The sequence below is a fragment of the Anser brachyrhynchus genome, assembly GCF_964034855.1.
Source record: "Anser brachyrhynchus genome assembly, chromosome: 6".
Classification (NCBI taxonomy): Eukaryota; Metazoa; Chordata; class Aves; order Anseriformes; family Anatidae; genus Anser; species Anser brachyrhynchus.
In genome coordinates this window covers 20,616,072-20,630,982 of record NC_137700.1, presented here as the reverse complement: position 1 = coordinate 20,630,982, position 14,911 = coordinate 20,616,072, and the positions used below count along the sequence as shown (strand labels likewise).

At 54.1% G+C, this 14,911-nt stretch overlaps 1 protein-coding gene across 2 annotated transcripts; it reads left to right on the top strand.

The window, feature by feature from the left end:
- Positions 1 to 5: 5 nt before the first annotated feature.
- On the top strand, positions 6 to 14,328 carry DNAJB12 (DnaJ heat shock protein family (Hsp40) member B12). 2 transcript variants are annotated; one of them, XM_080598381.1, is made up of 9 exons: positions 7 to 338; positions 964 to 1,132; positions 2,067 to 2,212; positions 5,594 to 5,779; positions 6,646 to 6,725; positions 7,827 to 7,936; positions 10,624 to 10,796; positions 11,014 to 11,165; positions 12,481 to 14,328. In XM_080598381.1, exons 1-8 carry the CDS (start codon positions 128 to 130, stop codon positions 11,133 to 11,135), a joined length of 1,197 nt encoding a protein of 398 aa, XP_080454507.1. In that variant the 5' UTR covers positions 7 to 127; the 3' UTR covers positions 11,136 to 11,165; positions 12,481 to 14,328. The 2 variants fall into 2 exon arrangements, with proteins under 2 accessions (XP_080454508.1, XP_080454507.1); XM_080598382.1 differs by having other exon boundaries at positions 6 to 338; positions 11,014 to 14,328.
- The last annotated feature ends 583 nt before the right edge of the window (positions 14,329 to 14,911 follow it).

The following is a 14,911-nucleotide window of genomic DNA, read 5'->3' as shown; positions in this document are numbered from 1 at the left end:
CTGCAGCTGCGTGCTTTTTGTGGGGCGCCGTGGGGTTACGGCAGTGCGCGCCTACTCGGGGCAATACGGGAGGGGGCGTGGCCTAGCGGCAGGGGCGTGGTTCGGGAGGGGGCGTGGCCTCGTCGCGATGGGCGTGGTCTGTTGCGAGGGGGCGTGGCCTGCCGGTGACGCCATCAGGCGGCGCCGCCCGCCGGGCCCGGGCGCCATGGAGGGGAACCGGGAGGAGGCGGAGCGCTGCGTCGGCATCGCGCTGGCGGCCGCCAAGGCCGGGCAGCCCGAGCGGGCCCGGCGGCTCCTGCTGAAGGCGCAGCGCCTCTACCCCTCGCCCCGCGCCCGCGGTGAGGCACGGCCGGCGGCCCGGGGGGGCCACGGGACGGGGAGCGGGGGGGGAGGCCTGCGCGGGGAGTGCGCGTGCGCCATGTCTGAGGAGCGCGGGGGGTGCTGGGAAAGCGAGTCCGGGGGTGGGGGGCGAAGGGGGGGGGTCGTTAACTTCCTCCCAGTTTTGTTCATTTTCCCTCCATTTCTCCTCATTTTCCCTCAAATTCTCTAATTTTCCCTGCGTTTCTTTTCATTTTCCCCGAATTTCTCTAATTTTCCCCGAATTTCTTTTAATTTTCAGCGGGTCTCTTTTAATTTTACCTGAAATTCGTTTAATTTTCCCTGGATGTCTTTAATTTTCTTGGAATGGCTTTAATTTTCAACGAAATTATTTTAATTTCCCCTGGATTTCTTTTAATTTTTGCTGAATTTCTTTAATTTTCCCCATTTTTTTTAATTTTCTCTGAGATTATTTATTTTTTCCCAAATTTATCTAATTTCCCTGAATTTATTTTAATTCCCCCCCCAAAATCTTTAATTCACCCCCCAAATCTTTAATTTTCTCCCCCCGAAATTACTTATTTTCCCCCAAATTCTTTTGTTTTTCCCCGAATTTCTTTAATTCTCGCCCCCCTCCCGTTCCAGCCCTCCTGGAGGAGCTCGACAAGGAGCAGCAGGCAGCGGGCGCCCGGCCTGACCCTGACCCCAGCCCCGGGGCGCCGCCGAGCCCCCAGGGGAGGCCGGGCAGCGGCGGGGAGGCGGCCGGGGAGGCGCCGCGGGGCTACACGCGGGACCAGGCGGATGCCGTCAGGAGGTGCGTGCGCTGCGGGGGCCTCGGGGACAGCCTCGTCCCGCTGTGCTGCTGCCCGCGGTCACGCCGAGAGCCCAGCCAAGTAGAACCCCCCGCAGGACCCCTCGCTCTGCTGGGAGAGATGCGCAGGATGCTCCTAAAGCTCCTGCTGGCAACTCTCAGGACACATTTATCCATCGCCCCTCTTCCCAGCACCCTTCCAGCTGCTCTCTGTCCAGCTCTGCCCCTTGTAAACGCTGGCAGTCACAGGACCGAAGCGTAGGCACGCTCACTTTATAACCGTAGTGTAAGGCACTGGGTACGGTCCAAATTGCGCAAGGACCGCCCTGGCTGATTGGCTTCCGGGTGGATTAATTGCGCCACCCGTTTGTCCACAAATCCAGCACGCTCTGCTCTGTCTCCTCCAAGTCCTGTGAGAAGGAGGCGTTGTAGTGGAGGGCACGCTGTGTGAGCTGGGCTGCTCGCAGGCCCGGGCAGTGCCTGCTGCTCCCTCTCCAGCTCAGCCAGTGTTAGTTTTTAAGTCTGAATGAACTGGGTCTGAGGAGGTGCGGGGGAACACCAAAAAAACAGCAGTCCTCCGGATCCTGGCCTGCCATTTGTCATCCCCGCACCCCCAGATCCATCATGCTCATGTTTTGGAGGTTGTTTGCCGGTTGTGTTCTCCTGCCTGTGGTAGCGCTGCCCAGGGAGAGGCTCTTCCACCTTTCCTGGCCTGAGTCATTCCGTAGGAGTGTTTGTGTGCCAGTAGCGCAGGCACGCTGCGGGTGAGCACGTGAGAAAAGTGGGTCACCTCTGAGGAATCAGAGATGAGTAAAGCAGAGTTCACTGAGCAGCATCGGTCGAAACCGCGCTGCATGTGACGTTGCGGAGTCGACGCATCCGAGGCAAAGCAGTTCTCGTGGCCAGAACTCACTGCCCGTGTCTTTTCTCCTGGCAGGGTAAAGCAGTGCAAAGATTACTACGAAATTCTGGGAGTCAACAGAGAAGCTTCTGACGAGGACTTGAAAAAGGCGTACCGGAAACTCGCGCTGAAGTTTCACCCGGATAAGAACCACGCGCCAGGGGCTACGGAGGCCTTTAAAGGTAACGTGCGTTCCCACCCTCGTGACTTACCCACAGCCATCAGGTGATGCTGCTGAGCTGGGCTAGCAAGGACTCCCTAAAAACAACCTCATGATTCAGGCGGAGAGAAATAAAGCTCTTGTCAGCAGAGTTGTCTCTCATTCTGAGCTGGTTGTGTCGTGGACAGAGTGTGCCGGGAGCCTGAAACAGCCCCCGGGGTCGGTTTCACGGCAGGTGCTTGGTGCTCCCCTCCTAGGGACAGCCCCGGCGGAAACGCGGTGAGCTGGGCAGCACCAGAGGCAGTTGTCGTGTTTGCAGCCCCTTTGTCTTACACACACATCTCCCAGAGAGCTCCCACATACTGAGAGCACAACGGGGCTGCTGGAACTGAATCCTCCGGGAGGAATATTGCTGGACGGGCTCCGTGGCAGGGAACTCATCTGCAGAAGTGGTGTTCAGGCTCTCCTGCTTGTGGAGCGTTTCAGGCAGACCATAACCCTTCAGGTTTCTCGCTGTGCCTGACCATCAGGAAGGGCTGCGCATGGAATTCCTGGGTAGAAATGCCAGGGGAACGTTTCCTGGGTGAAACTACACCAGCTGTACAACCGAGCCCCGTCAGAACTCAAAAAGGCCCGCAGGAGCTTCCTTTCTGCCACGGAGCCTGATCCGCAGGGCCTCTGCGTGCGCAGCAGGGATGTTTCCTGGGCAATCAGGCAGCTTAAAACCGGAGTCGTTTTCCAGAAGAAATGCTGTTGCTTGGAACAGACAGAATTCGGCTTAAGCATCTGTGTCCATCTGGGAGCAGTTCTGCCCTTCTGAGGTTGTAGGGAAGGTGGCTAATTCTCTAGCACTCATGATTTTTTTCATTTCCTTTATTTCTCATCTTCCGTATCTTACATCAGAAGTCTCAGCAGGAGGAGTATGGAAGCCCGCTTAGCCGAGCTTTTGCTTCGTGGTTGTGAGCGGTTGTGTAATTGCCTGTGGGCCAGGAAAATCCCCTTTGCTAGAATAAATGCAGTAGAGTCACACGAGAACTGCGTTCAGCCGTGTGGGGGAAAATAAAGGAGCAGGCTGGTGATCGTGGCACTGTGCTCCCCTGGGCTGGCTCTGGAATTGCTCCACTCACGAGTAAAGTGAGGCCTCTTCTGACGGTAATCCCCAAAAACAGCCCCGCAGGCACTTCCCTAGGTGCCCGTACCCAAATCGTAGGCTTTTCACCTGGGTGGCACCTGCCTGTGGGATTTTGAGCAGCACGGTGGGTGCAGTGGAGCTGAAGCAGCACGGCACGTTCCTCTGCAGGCTGGGGAGGTTTGATTGTTATCGCAGAGATAAGCACAGAACTTCTTGTGCCCGTTTCACAGCGTTGAGCCATTTAAATACCACGGTCTGATTCTGGCCATCTCGGGAGGGAGATGCCCAAGACTTTTGCTGGAGCAGGGAGCAAGGCTAGCGTGCCACGAGTGCGGGGAGGGGTGAGCTCCAAGTGGACAAATTTCAGCAGTAAAAGTCTTATGTAAGGTTTGTTCGAGCCTTTTAAGGCTTAAATCCGTGACTGATAAGTGTCTTGCTGTTGGCAGATAGCGAGCTGACCCTCAGCTACTCTTTTTTAGTGCAGGGGCCAGGTTAAGCAGGGAGCATCTGCAGCCATCTGCCTGTGCCGTGAGCTGCCGGCCGATAGTTTATCCGTCAGTCCTCGCCAAGTGGCGAAAGGCAGGTTTCCTCACCTCTAATCTTGAACAACGATGTTTGCCGAAGGCTTTGACAAGAGTTACGTGCCAGAAGCCGTGCGTTAAGCAAGGTGCCCTTTATCCTCCAGCCTCGTCTCGTTGGACCTCCCGGCCTTCAGCAGAGCTGCCGGCTTGCAGGGCTCGCCAAAGTCCAGCTGCTCCCTTCCAGAGGGTGACGGGGGAGACGTGCACCGCTCTGAGGGCTTGAGTTAATTTTTTCTAACGTTGGTGCGTTAGCTCAAGTCTTGACATTCGTCTTCCCAGTGACAGCTGATAAAACGTGAGGTCTTGTCCTGGGACCTTGTCCCAGGCCGCGGTTGCAGGCGGCTGCAGTTGTGTTGAACCACGTTTGCATCACAGCCTTTGGCTGACGTTGGGGAAAGAGCTGAACCTAGCTACTTGGAGCTAAAACCCTGACTGGGAATGAGGTGTTTCTATGTAGCTTGGTCAGCAGAAGGCTAGACGATGAACAAGATCCTAAATTGCCCCATTTTCATTGCTTAATCGCATGGTGTGAAAGGACAGGCTCGTGTGCTGGAGCCAGTCCTTGTGGTCTAGCTTCCTTCCCGGCTTGTAGCAACGTTTGCTGTGTGTGCCCTAATTATAACCGAGACGTAGAACGAGCGTATTGACATTACATCCTTCACTCTCCAAATCTCTAGTCCAAGAAGAAACCAAACACCTCGGTCTCACTGCTGGGAAAATTTTGAATCTTAGAGTTAATCTCCTGCAAAGGGCACGTATCCCCCCCTTTCCTGCTGCTTCTGCTCCTGCCTTTAACGCACCAGTCAGCCCCAGTCCTGTGAACTTCCTCACCTCCGTGCGACACGGGGAGGAGAAGGGATGTGCTCTGCAGTCACGTACAGAGGCTCTCGGGTGGGTTGGTGCCGAGGGGAAGTGGTAAAGTGGGATGTGCAGGGAGAGGAGCCCAGAAACAGGCGGGGGGCCAGCGGGCTGTCTGGTTGGAAGGCCCTGCATGTCCGAGGCTGCAGAGAGGTAGCTGGGAAACCGGGGGGATTCGGTTCCACAGGCGTGGTTAACAGCCCCTGTAATTAAGCACCTTCGTTCTGGAACCTGGAAGTTCTGAAATTCACAGCTCGCTGACACAGCTTTTAGCCAGCATCTCCTCACCAGCTTTTACTTGGGATCTTAAAGTCTCTTTCAGTGATGTACCCTGTACTTAAATTCTTTGTAGTTCTGGTTTTAGGCTATGACATCAAGTGCACTTAATGCTACTTTTGAATAAAATTCATCAACTGAAATCGTACTTTCCTATACAGTCGCTTATGGCTGAATGGTTTGGGACTAGCTGTTCAAAAGAAATAACAGATTTAATGAAATGAAATGCGTAGCAGCTCTACTGCCAGTGTTTGCGTAGCAATGTGTAGTTTCATTCACCTGAGAGGGTTTCTCTAGGAACACGCACAGAACCCATACCAGCCGTATCACAGCTTCGTTATTTGAGTTAATTTAAGGCTGAGTCTCTTGGTGTGGTTTCCTTCTGCCAGCGTTTGCCAAAGCAGCGTGCCGGGTACGAGAGCTGTGCTGTCGAAGACGTGGCTGCTTGAGAATCTCATTTGGGTGCTGAGGAAGGGGAGCCGTGCCTGTTCGCAGGGCTTAGCGCGTTATCTCGAGAAGAAAGAAGCTAATTGCTTCCTTACTGTCGATATTTCAGCCATTGGCAACGCGTACGCGGTGTTGAGCAACCCGGAGAAGAGGAAGCAATATGACCAGTACGGGGACGAGAAGCTCAACCCTGCTCGGCACGGACACAGTCACTCAGACTTCCACCGCGGGTTTGAGGCGGACATCTCCCCCGAGGACCTCTTCAACATGTTCTTTGGTGGTGGATTTCCTTCCAGTAAGCACGTTAAACCTCGATCTCCTGAGAGGGACCCGGTCCTTTTGACAGTCACAGTGTAGTAGGGATTTATTGGGCAGGGCGAGGATTGGTTGGAGTGCGGTGTTCCTCTCCACAGCTGGGTTTGATGAGAGCTCTCCCTCACAAATGACCCAAACGCCTAGGGTTTTCTAAATCGTTCAGATGGGAACTTGGAGAACTTGGGATCCAGCAGGTAATTCCAGCAGAGGTGGACTTCTTCCCCAGTTCAGCAGTCTGTCTGCATGCTGGAAATGTTAACTGTTACTAGGTTGGATTGAACGTTAGAAAGAAAATGATGCACAGGCATCTTGCAACCTTTTGCAGCATTCCTGTTCTGCCTTTCAGAAAGGTAGGGCTACTCCAGTAAAAACTGCGAGTTGCTATTTTTGCTCAGTCTTCTTTTTTTTTTTTTTTTCCCCTCACTGTCCCACGAGAATTCAGGAGCAGTTTTGCAGCTGGTCTCCCTCTTCAGCTGTAGTTTTGACATTTAAAACGAGGAAAAGCTGCTTCTAAGGTGGAAAAACTAACAAAATGATTTGTTTTTCTTTTTCCAATTGGTATTAATCAAAAAATAAACTCCTTTGTATGAATGCTACCGTCAGTCTCCTGGGGAGTGCCATAGCTGCTGCAGCCACCTCTGGTGAGCTGTTTGGGGTCCCTCCATGACAGCCCGCGGTAGCGGACGCTTTCTTGTCCTGCATTTTAGTACACAGCCAACTTTTAGAGTTGCATTTTTATCGGTGATGCTGGCATGGAGTGTAGCCACCTTTTGTGGTTGCTTCCTAGCCAGCCAGCACCGTCTTACGTGCGCTGACCTCTTTGTATCGTTCTCCTTTTGCTCGCAGGTAACGTCCACGTGTACAGCAACGGCAGGATGCGGTACACCTACCACCAGAGGCAGGACAGGCGAGAGCATCAGGGAGATGTAAGTGGAGAGCACGCAGGGGCCGGGAGCCTGAATGTTTTTTCCAGTACACAGATCGCCAGCGAGCTGGCGGGGCTGCTTTGTGCAATAGCCCTGCTCGTTGTCACCTCCCGGTACAGAAAGCTGGAGTCGTGGGAAGCAAGCTGCCTGCAGAATTTTCACTCTGTAATTTACTGCTGGTGGCTCTCCCAGGACTTTCAGAGCTCTCTTCCAGCAGGGAAAACACTGGTGTGTTCTTGAATCTGTGCCACCTCGAAATGAGATGACACCAGTAAAACGTACTTGTTTTTAGCAGAGAATAAACATTTCCTCTCTCATTTCATTCTCTAATTTTAAAAGGCAGATCCAGCTTTTGGATAATATGGATACACGTGGCTCCTCCCAGCACGTACCCATTCTCCCTTTTATCTCACTATGCGAGATGGGGTGTTTTTGGTCTGTGATGTGTAATTAACCAAGGAAAAAACCTTATAGCCTGAGCTATTTTGGGGTTTTCCGTCACAGAATCTGCATATGTCTCCAAGCCCTCTGACCTGGAGAAATGAGAATGTGGGACTTAACATAACCCTGCTCTTTTAATAGCCAGTAAAATACTTAAAAAGGAAAAGAAAGAAAGAAAAACTGAGAACTTCCTGAGTAGTTCTTCTCAAGGTTAAAGGGGGAAGCGCATTCTGCCAGAAGCAGAGGGAGCTCAGAGGTGAGGCGGAGGGGGAATTTCTTTCATCTGACCCCGAGGAGGGGAGAGCGCTTTCACAAACCAGTTCTGCTCACCAGCACGAGCAGGATGGGAGCCTCACGGGGCACAGAGTCAAACGAAGGCAAACAAAGTACAGGCGTGAGGCTTTTGAAATTTGCTCACCAGGTTCCCCCTGCCCGTCCCCTCCAGTCAAACCTGGAGACATTTGGACCTGCGGAGTCAGGCTGTCCTTTCTGGAGGAGAGCTGTGGGCGGCCGGACTTCTCCCAGTTACTTTGGGGAGCCTCCTGAGCCCGCTGCCTATGTTGGGCAGGGGAATTCAGGCTGTGTTGGGGCTGGGAGGGAGGGAGAGCGATGCTCTGGGGTCTGCCTACAATGCTCCACTGTGCGTTTCTGTTCCTGCAGGGTGGCCTCGGGCTGTTTGTCCAGCTGATGCCAATCCTCATCCTGATCATCGTGTCTGCTCTCAGCCAGATGATGGTCTCCAGCCCTCCCTACAGCCTGAGCCAGAGGCCGTTAGTACCCCTTACTCTGAACCTACTGAAGCGGGGTGGGTTCTGGAGGGCTGGCTGATGCTGTCGGGGTAGGGAGCTGGGCGCTCTGCTTTTCCCATCAGTTCTTTGCTTTATCTCCTCCTGCTCTTGCTCCCAGGTGTCTCACACATCAGAGAAGGCCACCGTGTTTTCAGGCAGGTCTTGGGATGGAAGGGTCTGTTGGAGGGTGCTCACTGGCCTGACGGACTGGGGCTCTGACGGGGAACTTCTGTAGCCTGCAGCTAGATGGGAGAGGGACGGAGTAAATGCCTTTGAGAAGCTGTAGCCCAGCAGGGCTGCTTGGGTACACTGAGATCCATGTGCAGTGGGCTGAGATGTAGAATTAAATTGGGGTACGAAAAACGAAATTCGGATCTGTTCATCCTAAAAGCCTCGGCTGGGTTTACATCTAGTGCAGAGCAGTAGAAGCAGGGGGGAATAAAAGACACTCCCAGAGAAATCCCTTGGTTTTGAGCTCTGATCTTGCCATGGAATATCTAGGGCCAGACGTTTACTGTGCAAAAGCAGTGCGGTTTCATTCCAGACCCTGTGGAAATGCCCTGCTCTGCTCACTGCTGACAAATGAAACGAGTTTTTGTTCTCGGTCACCCTGTGGTGCCAGCAAGGAGCAGAGAACAGGAGTGATTTCTGGCTGCGTGCATCGCTCCTGCCAGAACCCTGACGCACCCTCAGTGCAAGTTTCCTATGTGCAGGTAGAAGGCCAGCAGAGGGTGGCTTTGGTTATGGCCCGTGGGCCCTGCTGGGTGTCACTGACGGCGGTGTTTGCTGGCGATTACATTAAATGCTCTAAAACCCAGCTCGGCTTTCGGGTTCAAGGTAAGGACTCTGGCGTTAGCGCTGAGAGCCAAAAGACAGAGCAAATTGGAGCGAGGCGCAGCTAAGGGTCCTTCTGAGAGGCTAAGGAGTATTGGGATGTCACTTCTGCGGCTGAGGGCGATGAAACTAAGCCCGTGTGTGTCTCTGCTTGTTGGTTTTACACTGGTGAGGAGGTGCTTTGTGGGGCGAGAAGGTGCCCAGCGCAGGGCAGCTCTGAGGCAGGCAGGGATTTGCTCCAGTCTTGTCAGCTGGAACATCACCCCCGAGCCTCGCTGTGCTCAGGCGGCAGCAAGCCAACCGATTTCCCACTTCGGGTTTGGACAAGAGAAGCAAATGAGCTGCCCTGGCCTCTCGGTGGTGTTTTCTGGGTGAGGCGGAAGGAGCTGGAGCAGCAGCGTGCTGTGCCTGTGCCGGCAGGCGGTGCTGTGATCTCACTCAGGCAAAGGAAAAAATGCTGAGCTCAGCTGTTCCTGGGCAGGAAACGAGCTCGCTGCACCGAACCCAGCGCGCCGCAGGCAAGCTGCTGAACCTGGTGAGGTTTCAATGGCACGGGGAGGTTTTAGTGCCCCTTGTTTTTAGGAAGCTATTGCTAAGAATGGCAGAGTTGTAAAGAAACACTTGTCACTCGGTTCCCTTTGTAAACCTCTTCCAAAAATCAAGTTTTTGTTGACAGACCCGTCTAGGTCAGTGCCACCCTGCTCAGCAATGCCTCACCGAATCTGCCTGACCAAATTGCACGTCTGCCTCCAGGTAGCAGGTTTCTGGTTTCTTCTGCCCCTGCCTGTTTTCAGTATGCTCCAGCAGCGTGCTGAAGCTCTGTGAGCTCAGAAAGCTTCTCCTCTGAGGGCTCATTTTGTAGCTTCCTTAGTTCAGCTTTACACAGAAGGAGAATACAGACTTGTGGAGGCATCAGGGCTCTGTCCCGAAAGGTAAAGCAGCGAGCTGAGCTGCCAGCAAGCGCTGCCTTGGTCTAGAAAAGTGGCAAGAGAGCTTTGGGTGCTGTTCGGTCTGTGGGGTTACCCCCCATTCGTCCCAGAGTGCTGGACCCTGATGGAGCGTGCGGGAGTGTTTGACTCGCTCCCGTGCACCCTGCTCGCAGGCTGAAGGGCGAGCCGGATGAGTTGGTGTTTGTACCTGGCTCGGGAGTCAGGCTTGTGTTTGATGCAGCAGCCAACTGGTATTTATTATGGGAGACTTTGGGCATGTCTCCAGCTGGAGCCGTTCCCGATGAATCCAGTGTTTGGGCACAGGTCCTGTGTTGCGGCTTGCAAACACGCCCCAGTGAGTGTCTCTAGGTTTGCCGGAGCGCTGGGGAGAAAATAAGAACACAGTTTTGTCTGAAATGCAAATCCGAGGGGGTAGGGTTAGGGTAAAGAGAGGTTTCCTTCCAGAAAGTGCTTGCTGTACTCGTCGGTGCAGGCTCGAGCGCGGAGTGGGATCTCATTTTGTTCCTGCAGCAGCAAACGCAGCAGCATGTGGTGAGCCGGGGGCAGCTGACACCGCTGGGGGTGGCAGATATCCCCAGGGGAGAGCGCAGGGTCCCAGGTCTGGCCAGGGGGCGGCTGGGATCGCTGCCTGCCCTCTGCTCTGCCCTGCTGCCTGCTCGCACCCCGAGCTGTGGAACCAGCCGTGGGGCTCCCTGCCGGCTTGTCCCTCCCTGTGCTGCTGCTTCATTTCCACCAGAAAGGTTTCTCCTCCCCTGAGCTCCAAGGCGGTGGGCGCATGGGGGTGATGCATGTGGTTCACGGCGTGCCGCGCGTTACGGGGAGCCGCGAGGCTTTGGCCGTGCCCTTCAGGTGTCTGATGCTGTTCTGACTTCTCTCCTGAGCCAGGTCCGTGGGTCACACACACAGGAGAGTGACAGAGCACCTGAAAGTCGTCTACTACGTGTCTGAGAACTTCGCCGAGGAGTACACAGGCACCAACCTGAAGAACGTGGAGAGGAGCGTGGAGGACGACTACATTGCCAACCTCCGAAATAACTGCTGGAAGGAGAAACAGCAGAGTGAGTAGCATGGGCTCAGGGGCAGAGGGGGTTGTCTGCTGGAGAAAAAAACAACTGAGCTACACTGAAGTTGTATTTTAACACCGTGTAGGCACATTTCGCAGCCTGCCGAGCAATGGGCCTCCGCGTTTCTCCTTCCCCGTGCTTGGTGGGACTTGGCCAGGTGAGGGGTCTCCTTCCCTGCCGTGCTCCTAACGCCGCGCTTCTCCCTTTGCAGAGGAAGGCTTGTTGTACCGGGCACGCTACTTCGGGGACTCGGAGCTGTACCAGCGAGCGCAGAAGATGGGCACCCCCAGCTGTAGCAGACTGTCAGACGTACAGGCCTCCCTGCACGGATAGTCGCTGCCGGCCCGCTCGGCGGAGCTCTAAGTACGAGCTGGTGACGCTCCCTGGGACGGCAGAGCACGGCGCAGTAGTGCTTTTAATACTTAAATCTCTGAGGCACAAGTCTTCGTGAGTCTCCTCTGGATGCGCGCACGTAGCGGGGGGAAGCACCCCCCTCTGTCAAGCCTGCACTCCTGACCTGGGAGATAATTCTGTTTAGTTTGCATGTCAGCACCCCGGCTCTCTCCAAGCTCGCTGTTTTTGCTGGCGTTGGTTCTCTAGGAACAAAGCAAAGCCCCGGGCGTGCTGGCGACTCGGCCGAGCTCTTGTCAACTGCGCGCCTGATGCAGCGGCCGCGCGCGCCTCAGCTGGCTGAAGTTTTTTTTCCTTATCTCGCTACGCCTTTCCCAGCCGCGGCAGCCAGCCGCCGCCTTTGAATGAACCCTTTTTGTTGTTTTATTGTCTGTTTTATTGAAAAAGTCGTTACCCGTGGCACTAAAGAAGTGTGGTGACCGGGAATGGACTCGTAGAAAACAGATGTTCCTTGCCCCCCTCTGCCTTCCCCTGACACTCAAGGAGAGCAAAGCAGAGGGTTGGAGCTCACGGCAGGTTGTAGAAGCAGCTTCGTGTTCATGGGGAAACAAAAGGGGCCGAGCCGGAGCCTGGAGGACAGGCGGGTCGGAGAGCTGGGGTTAGGGCGAGCCGGATAGCGCAGGTGAAGGCGGGAGTGCTGGGTCACGGGGAGCTGATGAAAGCCAGGAACACTTGGGCAGAGCCTGGAGTCCTTTTTGTGCCCGATTATCTGGGCTGGTTTCACCTACCAGATGCTCCGAGGGTGCCCCCATCTAGCCACGCAACCTTTTGAAAGCAGAGTTTCTGTACAAAAGAAATTGAAGGTGAAGCCCACACCAAGTTTTAGTTGTACGGACACTACTGAGCCTTACAAGGACTTCTTGGGGGCGCTGGACATCCAGCTACCTGGCTTCCAGACACGAGTAAAGAGGTTTAGCAGTGGAGCTGTTCTTTGTTTTCATCCTCCCTGCCTCACGGAGCATGGCTAAAAGCTCGAAGGCCCTCAAAGCAAATCCTTGGGGTCACGTTTGGCCCTTTTTGCCTGCACCCCGTTTTTGGAACCACTCTTTTCTCGCTTCTCCCACTCCTGTTTTCATAACCGCGCCTCCTCTTTCACGCCAGCCCGGTGTTACCCACCTGCCTTCCTTCAGGAGGAGGAATTCGGCGCCGCTGCGTGCCCGCGGTCTGAGCAGAGCCTCCCGAAATGCGGGGCCGGGCGGGGAGCGGCGGGGTGGCGGCGCGCCGTGCTGCTCTGCGGGACTCACACCCTTACCGCTTTCGTTCCCAGACTGGAAATGCCTGAAGACTCTTGGTGAAGTGCACTGAGGTGACGGACTTTGTATTTAAGGAATCAAACCTGATATTAAAATGGAATCGGAGAATTAGCAACGCACAACTGCCCTCTTTCTTCTCTCTGCCCGTCTCCGCCGTTACGACGTCTCAGGCAGCAATTAGGACAGGAAACACAGCTGCCCGTCCTCCTCCTCCCCTTCCAGCACCACTAGCCTGGTTGCTCCTAGGGTACCACAACCATCAGAACAAGCGCGTGGCGTGTAAGGTGAGAGACCCAACCACAAAGCCATGAAGCAAAAGGAGACCCTCGTGACTGCGCTGGAGAGAGAAATCGGACAATTTGGTGATAAAACTTTAAACAAAAAGAAGTATAATCTATTTAGAATTAATTTATAGCTGTATATATGTTGTACTTTTAAACTATGCAGGGGTTGGATGATTAAATTATTTTGTTCTCTGCCCAGCTTGGCGAACGGGGAAGCGGGCAGTGTCTCTTCCCGGGGTATCACACTCTGCCTGGCACACGGAGCTGAAAATCACTTTGTGGTTACTGCACTTTGCTTTCTCGAGGACAGCGGCGCTCTGTGGCTGGGGATGTTGACGCCTGCCTTCTGGGTTGTAATAAAAGCATTTCCAAAGCTGCAGGGGGCGAAAAGCAATTAATGAAACTGCCCAGATTTGCAATTTGGGTTTGCAGCGTTGGCAGAAGCTTCCGCAGGTCAACTGAGCGCTGGAGCCGCATTCAGCGAAGGAAAGGATTGTCCTGGATGGTTTTAGTTCATCAGTTGTTCGGTTTATGTCTGTGTGTAACCTTTTTTTTTTTTTTGTCTGCTTTTAATTTTGCCTCGTAATCAGTGTGCAGCTTTCGGTCTGTAAACAGGGCTTTCCACGAGCTGTGTCCCTTTGTTAATTATTTTGTGCCGCATCCGGAATCCCTCGCCCAGCAGCGCTCCTGTTTGCAACGTGGCCGTGGCGCGCTGTCGCCTGCGTTTCTTCGGGGAGTCCTGTGAAGTGCTGCTGTCTGTACAAAACGGAGCTGTGCATTGCCTCTGCTGAAGGAAGTGTTGCTGGGGGGACATCAGTGGCTGCACCCAGTCCCCTCAGAGCCGCTCAGTGCTGCCGCAAGCCCCGGCTTTGCTGGCTTGGTCAGGCAGGACCTGGATGAGAGTGCTCAGGGCTGTGAGCCGTCTGAGAAGCGAATGAGCGGAGTTAGGTCAGCGGGATAAACTGGAGCCTTTTTCGTCCCCTGCGGTTAATTTTTGCCTAAAGGCTTTGCCTGTGAGAGCCATCCCCCAGCACCCCAGGGGAGCTGATCAAAAGAGCAGCGGTGGGTGCGAGGGCTGGGAGATCAAGCGGTGAGTTGGGCTCCTTTCTTCAGCAATAGCAGTCCGTGTGCTCTGTCTTTGGCTATTTGTTTTGCAAAGCATCAGCCCTCCCGTCAACTGTAAGCCTTATTCCACAGCTACCACAACATGGACTTGATTTTAAAAGTTGTCTTTTTCCTCCTTTTTTTTTTTTTTATGGTACCTCCATCTTTGGAAGGCATGGGGTGGAAGCACGGCATTTTGAAATAGCTCTTAATCGAGGCACGGCCACACAGAGCTCATGGGGGTGGGGGGATTAAAAGAAAAACCACGTTTGCAAGAGGTGCTGAATGTCTTGCGAAACGGCATTCCTCGCCCAGAGCCTGCCCGCCGAAACCTTCGGATTTTTCGAGTAGATTTCCGTGGATAATACAAGTGGGAAAGCATAGATCCTAACGGATGCTCCTGGAAGCTGCATTTCTTGATTTAGAGTTAATTATCAAATTGTACATCTATAAATAAATGTTTATATCGTGAAAGGCTACGGCTGTGCTGGTGTCGTGCAGATCCCTGGGCAGCAGTGGAAGTGGCTTGGTAGGAAATGAGGACGGAGCAGAGGTGCTGTCCCTAGGAGAAGGGGAGCGGTGGCGTCCACCAAACTGCTCAAAAAACAGGTAACTCCCTGGTTATTTAGTGTATTTTTTTTTTTGACTACACCAAGGCAGAACCACCAAGCCCCAGCGCCTGAGGAGCACTGGGAGCTTCATGTGAGGAGGGAGTGCGAAGATGCTGGGAAGAAGATGGAGAGAAGGGAGAGGTTACTGAGGAGTATGGAAAGAGAGGGGAAAGCCAAAACACGGCCGCGGCCCCAACCCTGGCAGGAAGGGCAGCCTCGCAGCTCTTTTGCCTCCCGAGGCTGGCCTGGGTTATATTTTTCTTTCCATAATTGTGCTTGGGAAGAGACTTGAGTCAACAGTTGCCTGGGCTCGCAGGAGCCTCCCCGAGCTGGCACCCGTTCATCCCCCGTGTGCGGACTGCAGCGAGCAAAGGAAGGAAAAGCTCACTGAGGCTGACCAGAAAATGGCATTTTTCACCCCAGCCCTGTGCTTTCAGCTGCCCCTT

Coding starts and splice junctions, on each gene's coding strand:
- DNAJB12 (XM_080598382.1), top strand. CDS start 128: ATGGGCGTGGTCTGTTGCGAGGGGGCGTGGCCTGCCGGTGACGCCATC. Junction 2,213..5,593: donor GGCTACGGAGGCCTTTAAAG/GTAACGTGCGTT, acceptor TCGATATTTCAG/CCATTGGCAACGCGTACGCG. Junction 10,797..11,013: donor CTGGAAGGAGAAACAGCAGA/GTGAGTAGCATG, acceptor CTCCCTTTGCAG/AGGAAGGCTTGTTGTACCGG.